At 48.2% G+C, this 16,035-nt stretch overlaps 1 protein-coding gene across 1 annotated transcript in view; it reads left to right on the top strand.

Annotated features, from left to right (window-relative positions):
* Positions 1-16,035, top strand: part of TRIO (trio Rho guanine nucleotide exchange factor) — a 357,580-nt gene that overhangs the window by 279,209 nt on the left and 62,336 nt on the right. Inside the window, exon 34 of the mRNA XM_086676230.1 lies at positions 621-864. Coding sequence (XP_086532356.1) covers positions 621-864 — 244 coding nt within the window. The remainder of the gene's footprint in view (positions 1-620; positions 865-16,035) is intronic.

Below are 16,035 nucleotides of genomic sequence, written 5' to 3' on the forward strand. Positions count from 1 at the left end.
CGCTAAGAGGTATCCTGGGGGGTGGGGGGGGGTGGAGAGGAGCTCTTGGAGGGACTGGAAGAGAGAATAAGGCATGCACTGCCCATATGTAGGGATCTCATGGCCCCTTCAGTCTCCCTGCTGCGCGGCTGCTCTCTTTTTCAACCAAGTGGTGCCAGAGAGCCTCACACTAATAGCCTGGCTCAAACACCAAGTGGGAACTGAAACTTCAAGTAAAACTATCATGTTGTCACCGTATGATGCAGTGATCCCCCAAGCAGCCTTCAGTTTTTACTAGTTTGCCCTATGTTTAAAAAGGATTATATAGCACATTTTGAGCAGGGAGATAATGATGTCTCAGGCACAAAAAGATAGGGACGCTCATATGGAAAATTGTATCGGATTCTAACAGTGAAGCCCTCAAAAATCATAGCCATACAGTAAAACACGGAAAAGCAAATAACTGCCCCCGTAATTCCAGAGGGAAGCGAAGGGGCAGTGCAGCCGGAGAGCCCCCACTCAGGTGGTGGCCAGTCACTGCCCCAGCCCCCGGCTCTTGCTGGCCAGCTCAGCCTCGCCCGCAGGGGCTGCGGTGGCAGGAGCTCACTGACGTGTCCCTCTCCCCCCCCCCCCCCCCCCAGCTCTCTGGCGGCTGCGAGCTGACGGTGGTCATCCACGACTTCACCGCCTGCAACAGCACGGAGCTGACCATCCGCCGTGGCCAGACCGTGGAAGTGTTGGAGCGGCCCCACGACAAGCCTGACTGGTGTCTGGTGCGGACCACCGACCGGTCCCCTGCCGCGGAAGGCCTGGTCCCCTGCGGCTCTCTGTGCATCGCCCACTCTAGAAGCAGCATGGAGATGGAGGGCATCTTCAACCACAAAGGTAGGGATCGTGAGGCACGGCTGGCTCGTGCCCAGCTTCTGCCCCTGCTTCTTTGCAGCCTGGTGAGGGGTATGGTCTCTCCTCGTCACTCGTGCTTCCCTCCATTATCACTGTGTCTCTGGGCTTTTCTAATCCATCAAGAGCTGGAGTGGACGTGAGGATTTCACCTGTTACTCAGACCAAAATGGTATCAGTTTGGAGAGAGAGAGAGAGAGAGGGCTCTTCTTCTGGGGCCAGTGTCGTTCATAAATTGAGAACACGGAAGGTGCGGGTCCTCTCCAGGTGATGAAAGCAGGTAGGGTAGGTGGGACCATATTCAGCGTCTCCTTAATCAGGTTTTCACAATGTGCTTTCTTTGTTTTGTTACCGTGAAATCCCAGAAAAGCAAGCATGCAGGCCCTGAGTGTAGCCAGGCCTCCTTTCTACCTTGTGAAGTATCTCCGAACATCCCAGACTGCCCAGGCTCGCCATGCAGAGTGGGAACGGAGCTGGGCTGTGAGGGAGAGGGTGCGGGTGGGCAGGGCCGTGGCTGTGCTGTGACTGTGGCAGGAGGGGCTTTTGAAAGATGCACTTTTCCCCTGAAATGACAGGGCATTTGAACCAAGCAGCGTTTGGCATTCCTTGGTGATTCCTCTATTTAAAGGTAACCATGGCAAGACTGTTTCTCCATGTGTGTCTGGATGGGTCAGTAATGGGCTCCTAGTGATAGTATGAGAGCATGTTTGTCCCAAATGTCCAGGTTTGGAGCTACTGAGCACTTCAGGTGTGGCCAGTCTGAACTGAGCTGTCCTGCAGGTACAAAATACATGCTCGATTTCAAGACCTCATATGAAAAAAAAAAAAAAAAAGTGTAATTACTTTATAGTTGTTATAGGTTGAAATGGTAATATATTTTATAGAGTGAGTTAAATAAAGTTTTATTATGGTTAATTTAATTTCCTATTTCCTTTTACTTTTTAAAATCGTAGCTACTAAAAATTTTTATACATTGCGTGTGCAGCTTGCGCTATGTTTCTTTTGGACAGTGCTGGTTTCATCTCAGTGAAAAGCTCACTTGAGACTTCAAGCCCTTTTGAGAAACACTGGTCATTTATAGCTTCTAGAAAAGTGTAGAATGTGTAGAGTTCATCTGTTTTGAACCATATTACGTCAGTCTTCATTTCTCTAAAGTACTGGCAAATGGCGGATTCTTGCAGATCTGGGGATATGCAATTTGTTTTCTCTTCCTGAGAGAACAACCCTATACTCTGCCATATTCTAGTTCTTTTTCTATTAATTTTGGAATATTCTGGTCACTCCCTCCATCTGTTATCTGTGCCCGCTTTGCATTTTTCATGACGTGTCTTGAGGACCATCTTCTGGCTGCAGAGGTACATTTCACTCATTGCGTTGAGCTCAATGAGACTGCACAGGACACAGCTACTGATTGATTAGCTCACCTTGTTAATTGTAGGCACAACCGTGTTCCAGATCCCTCAGGGCCTAACAGTGACCTGATTGTCACCCCAGTAAGAAACTAGAAGAATTGAGCTATCATTCCTTCAGGGATCCAAACAGAAGGAGAATTTTCAGATTTTGGCCAAAGGCCAAGGTGTCCGCTCTCGTTCCTGGCAAAGCTGCCCATGAGTTTAGACCAGCGCTGGACTCCCCCTCGTGTGGCACTCGAGTGCCAGTGGCGGGGGGAGGGGGGGGGGTCTATGCTGGGTTAGCCCGTTGCCACGGGGTTTCCAAAGTTACATCATATATTTAAGTCCCTGAGTTTGACTTGAAAATAAAGTACAACTTTTCCCCTTGAGTTGATTATACAGAGGAGCCCTGGTGAACTCCAGCTACAAATAAAACTCGTTCTGAAAGATTTCTTTTTATATGTGCCTTTCCCGCGGTGTGTTCTTTGCTTCCCAGTGTTCACAATTGCAGGCTAGCCAAGAAGAAAGAACTGTGTATTTATCGCACTTGACTTTGTCCTGAAGAGTTGTTACAGAGGTTGGGTTTTTGCTGGTTTTTAGAATCAAGTACCAGTTTGTTGGCTGGGGCTTTTGTCTCCCCTATTCTGTGACGCTCTAGCCCCTGAGAAGTTCCTCCTTGCCCCTCAGAAACCCTGTCACGCTCTTTGTTGAACAAGAAGATGTTGCTTCATTCAGTAAAACCCGTTGTGAACTAACAGCTCGTCCAGTAGATGGGAGCTCAGAAACCTTACCCATTTTTAACATTTTTCCTGCATTTGTATTTTTCCTGAAATGCAAGGACACTCTTAAGATTGCTCACTTGCTATGTTAGGACTGGGGCAACGGGCAAGGGATTAGATTCAGGGAAGGTAAATCTTCCTCTGGGCTCTGTGACAGGCCTCTGCCAGAGCATCCTGTCCCTGTTCAAGTCCAGGAAATCTGGCCATAGTGACCGAGGTCTCCACCTGGGAGAAGGGGCCTTCCTCAAATAGATGAGGATCTGGGAACGAAGTCCAAATAAAAGACACAGAGACTTGCGGGACAAGAAGCCACTGCCGCCTGGGGAAACGGGAGATCTTGATTTGCTTCCGCTCAGCCCACAACCCTTCTTGCTCTTACATGGGAAGGTGGGTGTGCCACCGTGATCGCTTGCACGTTGGGGTGTGCTCGGCCCTTCGCCCTTTTGCACACATACGTCTGCTACCCGACATCTACTGTTGGGCCCCGGGCTGGGCTTGAAGAATGCTGCAGTGAGGACTTACGTGTGGCCCCTGCTCTCTGAGAACTGGCTGCTTGTCACTGGCATGTCTCCTCCTGACAAGAAAGCAGGTTGTCTCGCCTTCCACGTTCTTCCAGACTCCTGAAAGTTAGGGAGCTGTCGTCAAGTGTCTGTCTCTAGTCGCCAGATAGTTTCTTAAGCACCTTCCATCATTCACTGCTCTGACCTTCCAGGCAGGAGGCACATTTACTAATTTCTGATTCCAAAATTATCTCAGCTTTACTGCTTCAGTAATTTATCTAATAACTCCCTAGTCCAAACAACTTAGATTTCCGAACATTTCAGATGTAAAAGTCATGCCTGTTAAGGTCAAATGTCTGTTTATTTGGTTGCGAATGATACTTTAAACGCTGCAGTGTGAATGTGAGTATAGACACCTCATCCAAGGAGGGCCCAGGACTCACTGTGAGCACTGCGTGTGCTCACTCAGCGGTTTTCAAGCACCGCGAGGACCGGAAGTGCTTTTATTTTCTGTAAACTTGAGCAATGTAGGGAGATATCAGAAATGTAACTTATCTTGGGGGCGTCTGGGTGGCTCAGTCAGTTGAGTGTCCGACTTCGGCTCAGGTCGTGATCTCATGATTCATGAGTTCGAGCCCCACATTGAGCTCACTGCTGTAAGCGCAGAGCCTGCTTCGGATCCTCTGTCTCCGTCTCTCTGCCCCTCCCCCACTTGTGCTCTCTCAAAAATAAATATAAAATATGTATGTGTATACACGCACACACACACACACATATAACTTAAGTGAACAAGAAACGTAATTGCTCAGTTTGTTTTCCAAGGAGATAGTTTTGCATCTGAAACGGTGCGAACGTTAGAGGGCGAACGTTCTTCGGTTGAGAAATGCTTTCCATTTTGTGGGGGAGTCCCACACAGGCAGGTTGCTGGCAGAGCGCACTTGGTAGACCAGTGGCATTGGTGACCGAGTGTCAATCCTGTTTTGCTCTGGTGGCCCAGTCTGCCTTCTTCACAGCGTCGGTGACACTGGCTCAGCAGATACCCCACACGCTGAGGCAGAATAAGGACTCAGCAACGCCTCGTGCTCATCCAGTCTGGTTTGTGTTGGCGGTTTACACCGTCACTGTTCCATCAGAACCTCTGGGCTCAGGGCCTGGACGCGGACACCGCCCCCAGCGAGTCTGATGTGGCGCCTGGCCTGGCGGGCACCGGCCTCCCACGCTCCCCTGGGTAACGCGTATGGATTTACTGCCGAAATAGGTGCCGTGTAATCATCTTTAATCTCTTCATAAATCCAAGGGATTTTCTTTCCTTCTGCCCAAACTTGTAAAACTTGTCACTTTTCTGCATTCATTTACTTAGTCTTGATCACAGAGAGTAAACAGGAATATCAGAAATGTTCGTTTTTTCTGATGAGGCCAGTTGAAAACATCCCCGTTTTTATGCTGCTGTAGACGGAGTGGTTCGGCTTTTCTGTTTCTTCACAACCGAAACGATCGTGCTTGAGAGTTTCGCTGTAGCTTCAGGGGGTAACCCAGCTGTCACCCAGCCATGCGGGGGGCACGTGACAGGTGCCAGAACCCAGAGCTGGTGGTGACGCACATTATTTTTCTACGTGGTACAATACACATAACGTGAAAGTTACCGTCGTAACCCTTTTGAAGTGTTCGCTTCAGGGGCATTGAGTTCATTCCCATTGCCGTGTCCCATTACTACAGCCCGTCCACGGCTCTCTCCATCCTCCCATTCCCCGGCCCCGGCCCTGGGCCGCCCGGTTCTGCTTCCTGTGTCTATGTCTACTGTCTATGACAGTATTTCTCCTTTTGTCACTGGCTTATTTCACCCTCAAGTTCACCCCTATTGTTGTGTATGTCAGAATGCCCCTCTGCTCTGAGGCTGAATAGTGTTGCATTGTGTGTGGAGACCACGTCTGTTTCTCACCCTACCCGCTGGTGGACCCTGGGGCTACTTCCAGCTTCCGGTCATCGTGAGTGATGCCGGTGACCAGGAGCGTTCAGATCTCTCAAGTCCTTGCTTTCAGTGCTTTGGGGAGTGTACCCAGAAGTGGAGCTACGGAGTCCTGTGATAATGTTTCAAGTTTCCTGAGCTTGCCACCACACGTGGTTACCTTGACCGGAGTCATGCGTTTCAGGCACACCGTCCCTTCCTCAGTGCCACCACTGACGCTGGCCCGCAGACCTCCCGGTGCCAGTGCTCACGCCTGTCTTACTGCAGCAAAACGCAGACCCCCTCATGCTGCACTCCTCAAGTTTCTTCAGTGACTTGCTGTCGCTCCCAGCCTCCTGCTGTGTCCTACAGGGCCTTGTGCCTCGCACAAGTGTGCGCGTGCACACACACCCCCCCCCACGTGTGCACCTGCCCTCTCTCCCCCTAGTGTGGTATGTCAGGTAACAGGAGGGGTTTGTCTTAATCCCTCGCCCCTTCCTGACGTTCTCTGCCTCTTCTTACCAAGTAAATGAAAAATCTTAAAGGAAAAAAATAAATTTATCCAGTGAGTCTGTGGAGGTGAGGGGAGAACAGAATAAATCTTGATGCAGTTAACAAGTGTTACAGCACAAAGGCTAACCTGAGAAGGTCCCGAGGAGATGAACTTGGACCCAAGACCCACGAGGAAACACGTAGAAAATCAGTGAAAATGCTTTAAAACAGATTTCAGTACGCGCATTGGGCACAGACATGGTGCCAGACTTACAAATGTGATTCGAGGAGGAGGAGGTACAGACAACATAGGTTGTAAACAACAAGACTGATGAGGGAGGCAGAGAACCTCTTCTTGGCACTGAGAGTGAGTGAGAACGGAGAGAAGGGGCCGGATCATGGGGCACCCAGGGGAGCTTTGCGCTGAGGCCCGGAAAGGGGGCGGGTTCTGCTGGGCTGCTGTCTCAGCAGGGGTCTGCATGGGGGATGAGCATCCAGTTCCGTTCTGTTTTATGTCCTTTACGTTAAAGATTCACACTTTGCATGGATATGTTTCCTGTGACCATGGGGCCATTCCTCAAGGTCGAGAGACATGGGCATGCCTGGAGGTCAGAGCTCCATGTCTGATTCTCGGGGACGTGTTTCCCTTGAGGCCCGAAATGCAGTGCACGTGAGCCCCCTGTCCCCCCTCCGGGGCCATCCCCTCCCCTGGGCCCTGTCTTCAGCCTCCCCGCCTCAGCATCCGGGCCCTGTGAGCTGTTGGCTTTGTCTGTCTGTGGCCGCCCCACCACCACCACCCCCTCCCCAGCTTTGGGAGGAGGCCAAGTCTCTTCCATCGTCTCAGCTCTCATGTCCCTTGGTCCCCTTTTATGGAAATGAGACCAGGTGACAGGACCTTCCTAGAGGTTTGCAGGTAGTGGAAGGGAAAGACTCGGAAAGCTACCAGGCGTGTCCTCTCCCAGGGACTCCCTGCCCTCTCCCGCCTGCACTCCCAGCCTGTGCCTGTCGTCTGCTGGCCCTGAGCTCCGAGGGTATGTGGAGGCTGTTTCCCTCCTCAGAATACAAGCAGATACTAAGATTCCTCACCCCTGTCCAAACCGCTTTCCGGGCTCCCAGCACTGCATCAGCCTAGTACGGGGCAGCTGACAGACGGACATCGTGTCCTGTGCTCACAGGAGCCATGGCCTCGTCCTGTGCTCTCCATCCCCGCCCTCAACCCCGCCCCGACCACCGCCCAGAGAAACGGCAGCTCTGCGAGACTGAGGTGCTTCTCTAGAAATCTCTGTGACCAAGAACAGAGCTCCCCTGCCCGAGGAGGGAGGCCTCTTGCATCTCCCCCAGGATGCTGGGGATGAGTCGGTTTAATTGTGTTCAACTCACACGTGAGTTTCCCAAATCGTGAAACACTCGGCCCCAAAGGGGAACCAGCCTCCTACCTCTTATAACTGCTTAGTGACTCTTAAATGACCTCGTAAGTTTTCAAAAAACAGAGGACCTCGAAAAGGCATTAGTGCTGTTAAAAAATGTGGTTGACTCTATTGTGGTTTTGGTGTATTTAGACATCTACTTAATGCCAGATTGCCACTGTTAATCAGAAAACACACCCCAGGCATATGCATTTCAAACCTATATCTGCCCACATACTCTTTAAAAAAATATAGAATGGAAGGCATATATACTTTTTCAAAAAAATTAGCTTGGAAAAGAGCAGATTTTAGTCAGTCAGAACAGCTGCTAATGTAAATCCCTGTGGGAAGAGGAACCACACCAAGAACAAAGAGTGGTCCCTCTTCTGAGCCCCCTGCAGCCACAACGGGGTGATACGTCCAAGACCTGTGATTAAGGACCGTGTTCTGTGCAGCGTGTAATTATGGAGCCTCACAAGTGGGCCATTACTCTCTGAATGCTTCATGTTGGAGGTATTTTCATGTTCCAACTTCACAGTAAAGTGTTTATTAAAACAGGAAAAAACCATGAGCAGGTATTGACAGTGTCCATATTAAGATGATCACAAAATTATATACATAGCACAGTCATAAACAATGAGAAAACCGTCTTCCCACACTTGCTTTAAATGGCCACGGCACAGTATTTAGGGAAAGAAACCTAATCAGGGGAGAAGGGATCACCAGGGACCGTCGGAGGCCGCTCTCCTCAGCATGATGCACAGGCTGGGGGGTGTGGCTGCAGGTACCAGGCAGCCATCTGCTTCCCGCTTCTCTCTGGACCGCAGTTTCCCAGCTGCCTCCTCTCTGACATTTGTGCATTTCAAACATTGCAATTTATTAGACAAACTGGGATTTCTCTTTTAAATGTATTCACTCTCATTAGGGTCTGCAGGAGCTGGGGGAAATTACAGAGATGATGTGTTTGGTAAGAAATTGTGTAAGAGTACAGTGTGCTGGTTTTCATTAGTGTTTTGAACGCGAATAGATGCTGTCCACAGTGGGAAACAACAGTATTTCGGTCAGACTAATTTTGCGCTTGTCTCCACGATTTATTTAGTAGCTCCTGGCTCTGAGAACACCTGATAAAATAGCACCTAGGAAGTGTGTGCCAGCCAAACCCAAGTGTATTTTGGCTTTTGCCTCTCTGTTCCTTCTGTTCAGAGAAGCATGAGATGACTTTGTAATTATGTTCCCAGCACTAACTTTCCCATGAATGGTGAGAATTTTGGTAGATTTGACCGTAAATCCTTAAAGTCGAGCTGCCCCTGCAAGGAGAAGGGAAAATACCTTCAGTAATTCCAGCTGATTCTGGGGAAGTGGGCCCTGACAGGTTCGGAAGCACAAGTGCATGAGGAGAGCTCTGGTGCCTGTTCCCAGGAAAATGAACGTGGCTGTACAACTTGCATGCAATTCCAGCAACCCCACGTTCAGAACTTCCATTCTAAACAATAGAAGAAAAAGCCAGATTTTAAACCTTACTTGTAGACGTTTTGCATTTCGCACCAAAAATTAAATCGCGAAAAGGTGTAAACTGAGAAGTCTTACTCCCAGTCCCGTCGGCTGTGTAAGGAGTAAGGATGACCATTTTATTCATTTCTTCCTCCTCCTTCTGGTATTTTGTGTAGCAAGTACAAACATTCACGTATTCTTGCCTCCGTTTTCTTACGGGAAAGGTAGCATATTTTGGCCTTTTTCAGTCGGTCATGTCTTTTAGAAACGGCATAACCTCGTTCCTTCTGACGGGTGTGTTGGACCTGGTGCGTCCCTCGGGGGTGCACGTGGGCCATGCCATGCGGTTGGCAGTCCCCTGCTGTCACAGGCACACTAGCAGAGCATCACTCCACTCCCTGCACAGGTTTACTGTGAGGTGGAATTCTCAAAGTCCAGTGCACGGGTTGAAGGGTAAATGCACTCATGGAAGCAGACTTGTGAAGAATAATCACCTGAATCATAAATTAACTACATCAGAAAAATAACTACATCATAGAGGTGCTATATAACGACATTTTGTTTTATATATTTTTTAATTTCAATAGGAGTCATGAAAATGTGATCTGTACCAAACCCCTTGAGTTCTCTCATTTCATTTTACCCACTTAAGGGGGTGGTGGGGGGGAACCTTTGAATAAGGTCTCTCTTTAAAGTCATTCATATAAATTAAATCACAAGTTTCTGTGTGACTCGAGTGAGGTGAGATTTTGATGGCCATATTCCACAGGACTCCATGCAGGAGCATACTATGGGATATTACTATAAGTAATATTTCACCAGTATCTGCTTTTATTCCAGATTGAGTCGAAAGGGTGCCAATTAGGAGTTTGCCACTAAGTGTTAAGTGGTGGTAGAAGCTTCCAGAGAATCAACAGCTGTTTGTAGTGCCTCTGTTTTGCCTCCCATTTGTGCAGAGCCACTCAGGAGTCCAAATCACACCGTCACCTCTGAGAAACACATTCCTGAAATGGCGCTGTCTCTGGGTTTTATAAGGGGCTTTAAAGTCTCCGTATGTTCTCTGCACTTTCTGAAGGATTCAGTTTATCATTAACCTTTCACAATGAATTTTGAAAAATACTGTTTTTAAATACCTCCCCAACCTAAAAGTTGCTTCCTTCTTTATTGACACTACAGGAGGGTTTTGGAGGGGACAGAACTGGGCTGTGCAGGGCTGGAGGTCAGTCAGTTAAGGAGGCTGACCTTTCAGCTGTCGCCCCCACAGCCAGCTCTGTCTGGAAGAAGGATCCTTCCCGTCTGGAAGAAGGATCCTTCCCGTCTGGAAGAAGGAGCCTTCCTGGTGTTCTGTGTGGACCAGAGCAGGGCAACCCTGGAATCTTCCAAGTTGCTTTAGTGTCTGAGCCGTTGAGAGCGTTTTAGTGTAGTCTGACCAGCAGGGACAGGTTGCTTTGGACAGCTTGGTAATTCCATAAGGCTGACAATTCCAGGGGGTCATCATTTTCCCACAACTTTTCTAGTCACGCTCAGGACAGGAGGGGACCCAACGTATTTATTATTTGAGAGACCCTTTCAAAGATTTAAGAGGGCTTTAAACAGGCTCATTTGCCTTGGCTGATTTGCAAGGCAGCTCTGGAATTCTGTATTATTTTTAATGGTAATGTAGCCCTGTGCGTCCCCTTGCATCTTTTCCTTTCCCACTCCTTTTCCTGAGTCTGTAGAGCTTTGAATCTACTAGAAGGAAAGAATACTGATGTGCTGTTCTTAGAGATTAGTTTCCTCCTGTCTCAGGAATAATCAGACGATTCCAGCCCTGGGTTATGGAGCAGATTGTTACCAGACAAGGGAGGAGGGGTGTATTAGTCAGCTCTGGTTACCAAAATACCACAGACTGCATGGCTTCAACAACAGCAATTTATTTTTTCATAGTTCTGGAAGCTGGAATTGCAAGGCGACAGCACCAGCAGGGTCGGTTTCCTTAAGGCCTCCCTCACTGGCTTGCAGACGGCCATCTTCTTGCCGTGTCCTCACATGGTCCTCCTGTGTGCGCGTCCCTGGTGCCTCTGTGTGTGTTTAAAGTTCCTGTTCTTATAAGGACTCCAGTCAGATTAGGACCCACCCTAACAGCTTCATTTTAACCCAGTCACCTCTTTAAAGGCCCAGTCTCCACCTGTGGTTACATTCCTAGGAACTGTGGGTTAGGACTTCAACATACAGATTTGGGGGCGGGGGGGCCAGTCAGCCCATAGCAAAGGGTACTGTTGGAGCCCTGTAGCGGAGGGGATGTGTTGAGGGCTTGCGGTGTGCCAGGCACTGTGCTGCTCTTCTCTACATTTAGTCCTCAAGATGTGCCCTAGTGCCCCCATTGTCCTCCCATTTGATGACGAGAAAGTGGAGGCATAGAGGAATTAACTTGGCCACAAGTTCTTGACCACTGTGCATCCTGCTCTCCACACAAGCCGGAAGGAGCCTTTGGTCCAGGGAAGAAGGTGTAGCTTCTAGAGACAAACTCAGGTGCTCGAGACCAGCCATCGTTGGCGGAAGAGCGGATTCCAGAAGCTGGTCTCCAAAGTCCGCTGTCCCCAAGACCGTGCCTTCCTGGAGCCATAGGTACATTCCTGAGAGCCCACGCCACCCCCGCCCCCCACCCCCCACCCGGCAATCCCTTTGTCTGAGAAGGTTCCGTTTTGACTTCCTCATTTAAATGATGATAATTCCAGTTGCCTTCCATCACCCAAAGAGGTCCTCTTCCTGGGAACCCACCCTTCTTTTCTTTCCTTTGAGACACTTCTCTCATCTTCCCCCTCCCCTAGTGGAGCACCGGGCTGTATCCACAGTGAGCGTCTTGTGATAAATGAATGGAACCACCGTTCGCAAAAGGAAGAATTTTCTCCCCACCAGCCCCCCGAAAACAATCAAAACCTGCCACTTGGTTTTTCTTGCAAACTCTGGGGAAGTAGGCTTCCTGTCGGGTCTTCCCATTCTCCCTCCCTCCCTCGGTGGTTTTGTGGTCTGTACCCCACTCGAGTTTAGCAGAACTGGGACATCAGAGCATGTATTGGCCACAAGGGGTTGGTGACATTGCTCTAATTTTTTGAGCACTGTTGTTTCTGTTGTTTTTTAGGGAACACGTTTGTGAGGTTTCCCATCTCATGTTGCCATTCTGCAAATAACCCACAGTGCTGATGCAAACAGAGAATGTCACACAGTGAGTTAAAGTGAAACGTAAAAAAGGAGTACTTGAATGTGTGTTTTGTTACAGTAAGAGAAAAACTCACATCGTTTGTGAAAAGATAGTAAGGAAAGCAATGAAAAGGAGCCTATCGAATTTTTGGCACCCAGAGGTAGCGTTTGAATGCCTCAATAAAGGTGCTTTTGTGGATTGGCAACTGTGCTCGAAAGCAGCAGGAAATAATGTGCTGAATGGAGCCCTAAGAAGCAGGACTTAGTCATCCCACCCGCTCCCTCCAGAGCAGGCGGTGTTATCTGTGGGCTAAGAAACTGGACAAAACACCCTCTAAACAGGAGTATCTTTGTGCGTGGAACCTGAGAAGCCCGACCCGGGTGCTGCAGCTGTTTGGAGGCCAGTGCCGCGGACATGCTGCGCAGAGGGGAGACGCTGGGGACGGGGAGCGGGCCGGAATCGCTGTCCTAGGAAGCGTGGGCTCCAAGATCCCCGTGTCCATGACTGTGGGACCCGTGTGGCTCCTGTAATTGGGGTTCGGAGCCAGCTTGAAGAGAGGCTACCAAAAACTCAGCAGGGTTATGAAGGGCGTTCAAGTCTCAGGAAGACACTAGTAATTTTGAGAGGAAATTATAGATACTATTCCTCAGAGTTAGGTCATTAGGGTTTCAATATCAAAATGTCGATAATGCGCTGCATATTCCATCTTTTGCCTTTAAGGTTTTGGGGGACCTTTTCATCGTATTTTAGCTGCCTAATTATTAATGTATGTTTCCTCTTCGGAATAGAAAGACTTTAGACCCTGTGGCTCATCTGAATTCTAGTTTTACAAAAGCTTCTCTTCTAAATTTTTTTTTAATGTTTATTTTTGAGAGAGAGAGAGAGAGAGAGAGAGAGACAAGAGTATGAGCAGGGGAGGGGCAGAGAGAGAGGGAGACACAGAGTCTGAGGCAGGCTCCAGACTGTGAGCGGCCAGCACACAGCCTGACGTGGGTCTCGAACTCATGAACCGCAAGATCATGACCTGAGCCAGAGTCGGTCACTTAACTGACTGAGCCACTGAGGCGCCCCAGAAATAGCTTTCTTTTTACGTATGTTTTTAGTTCTGATTTTAAAAGCACCATTTGTGGGGGCGCCTGGGTGGCTCAGTCGGTTAAGCGTCCAACTTTGGCTCAGGTCACGATCTCACGGTCCCTGAGTTCAAGCCCCGCGTTGGGCTCTGTCCTGACAGCTCAGAGCCTGGAGCCTGCTTCGGATTCTGTGTCTCCCTTTCTCTCTGACGCTCCCCCGTTCATGCTCTGTCTCTCTCTGTCTCAAAAATAAATAAACATTTAAAAAAAAGGCACCATTTGTGGGGTGCCTGGGTGACTCAGTAGGCTAAGCATCCGACTCTTGATTCCTACTGTGGTCAGGATCTCACTGTTTGTGAGATCAAGCCCCTCGTCAGACTCTGCACTGACAGCATGGAGCCTGCTTTGGATTTTCTCTCCCCCCGCCCCTGCCCTCTGTCTCTCAAAAATAAATAAGCTTTAAAAAAAATGAAAATAAAAGCACCGTTAGTATATGACCTTCCCCCCCCCCTTTTTTTTGTTTGTTTCTTAAGACCTCCTTTTGCAAAAATGACCTTCATATTTTTTTGGATAGATTAATAATAGGCCCTTGAACATTGAAGTTCTAATTTTAAATATTTGAGGAATGGCCATCGCAGGAGACAGTTACATTAAAACTGATTTTTGGGGAGTGTTTTGACCAAAACAGTTTCTTTCAAACCAACTTAAATCATGAGAATGAAATTGTTGAAGTTTTGCCCTTACAAATATGCCGGCAGATAGTGATTTTTACTCCTACAGTATATTTCTTCAGTAAACCATAGATACCTGTTTTCACAGGCCATGGATTTGTCTAATATGTTTCTTTTCCCACAGAAATTCTCCTCTGAATCTGCCTATTTTGCTCTAGTAACTTGTCCCACACTCTCAATTTCTTTAGCTTTTTGTATGTATGCAACCAGAACGCTGAATTTGTTTTTTAAAACGTTTTATTTTGAAGTCATTTTAGACTTCCAGAAAAGCTGCAGAAATAGCACAAGGAATCCCTGCACCCCCTTTGCCTAGTGCACCCCACCCCCCTTGGCACACGGCACATGACCCGGGTTCGGTGACCAGGAGCCTTGATGCAGTTGTTAATTGGCCACAGCTCTTGTTTCAGGTTTTGCCTTAAGGTCTTTTTGCCTGCCTCAGGGTCCAATCCAAGACACGTCGAATTTCGAATTTCGTTTCCAATCTGTGCTAGTTCCTCTGCCTTTTTTTTTTTTTTTTAATCTTTCGTGACCTTGACGCCTTTGAAGTCTTACCAGTTCTTTGTTTTGTAAGCGGTCCCTCAGATTGGGTTTGTTGATCAGATGTCTTCTCATGACTGAATGTGGTGCATGCACTTGTGGCAAGAATACCACAAAAATGACACTGTGCATCTCCGTGCGTTACCCGGGGGCTCGGGAGATCCTGACGTGTGTCCCTGCTGGTGGTGGTGACCTTGGTCGCCTGGTTAGAGTGGTGACTGCAGTATTGCTTCGCTGTAAAGTTACTGTTCTTCTCTTTGTAAATAGTACCTTGTGGGAGTTATTTTGAAACTATGCAAATACTGTTTCTCATCCTGCCTTTACCCACTCGTTTTAGCATTCGTCAGTGGTTCTCACCCAGAACCATCGTTATTGTGCTGCTTGCCTACTGGTGATTCCCCGTCTCCCTCATATCTTCTAAATTTATTAATTAGAATTCTGAAAAGAAGGGCTGTCCCTCTGCCTCATTTGCTTATTTATTCAGTTAATTGCATCAGTGTGGAGTCATGGGCATTTATTTCATTCCATGAGTCATAATCCAATATTGTCCTTATTTATTTGTTACTCAGATTGTTCGAGCTTCGGCCATTAGGAGCTCCTTCAAGTGGGCCTTTGTGTACTTTGGACACGCCCCATCGTTTTTTGCTTGCTTCCTTGCTTTCTGACACTACGAGGTTTTCCGGCTCCTGTTGTGTTTTCCTTGCTGCAACCCTAGATCAACCGTTTCTCCGAGAAGTCCTGGTTCTTTTTCTCGGAGAACGCTATGAAGCACTAAGGTCTTCTCAGTGGACATGTATGTGTACCTACCCAGATGCACACACATGTCTACACTCATATACTCTCTGTCTCTCCATGTAAGCATGCATAGAAAGAAACGGGACTTGATGTCATACTGAGACCTCCAACTCCTGTTTGACAACACAGGGCTCATTCTAGTCCTTCACCTCTCCTTACCTGAAACCTTCCTTTCTGATAGTGAGACACCTGCATCTCATCATTCAGAATATACGATGGGCACCTGGGTGACTTAGTTGGTTAAGTGTCCGACTTCGGCTCATGATCTTGCAGTTTGTCGGTTTGAGCCCCGCGTCGGGCTCTGTGCTGACAGCTTGGAGCCTGGACCCTGCTTTGGATTCTGTGTCTCCCTCGCTCTCTGCCCCTCCCCCGCTCACACTCTGTCTCTCACAAACAATAAGTAAACATTTAAAAAATTTGTTTAATACATATATACTTTGAATCCTACGAGAAAAGGCTGTGATTTTCCTCCTTGGAAAGTGAATACTTTCTTTACCTAAAATGACTTGACTTTAGAAGATTGAACTCCACCTGTTCTCACTGCTGACCCACACCTCTGTAAGACAAAAATGTACAAGTCTTTTGTCTTTGGCTTTACAGTTTGGAATCAAAATACTGTTTTTCAAAGTTACTTAGGTAAGCGCTTTCCTTTAGTGTGGCTACGTTTTCCTTTGTAATATGGCTAGATCCTTTGTGACTGTGTTTACCTTACATTTTGAGGACACATTTGCAGGCACCCCAGACCTAGTTGATCTTAATGATTTGTTCTGGGGGGATTTGAAACATAACCGTGGCCCCAAGAGTCAGCGCTCAACCTTCTGACACACAGGTCTCTCCC

The sequence above is a fragment of the Puma concolor genome, chromosome A1, assembly GCF_028749965.1.
Source record: "Puma concolor isolate L17-30 chromosome A1, mPumCon1.1.hap2, whole genome shotgun sequence".
Lineage (NCBI taxonomy): Eukaryota > Metazoa > Chordata > Mammalia > Carnivora > Felidae > Puma > Puma concolor.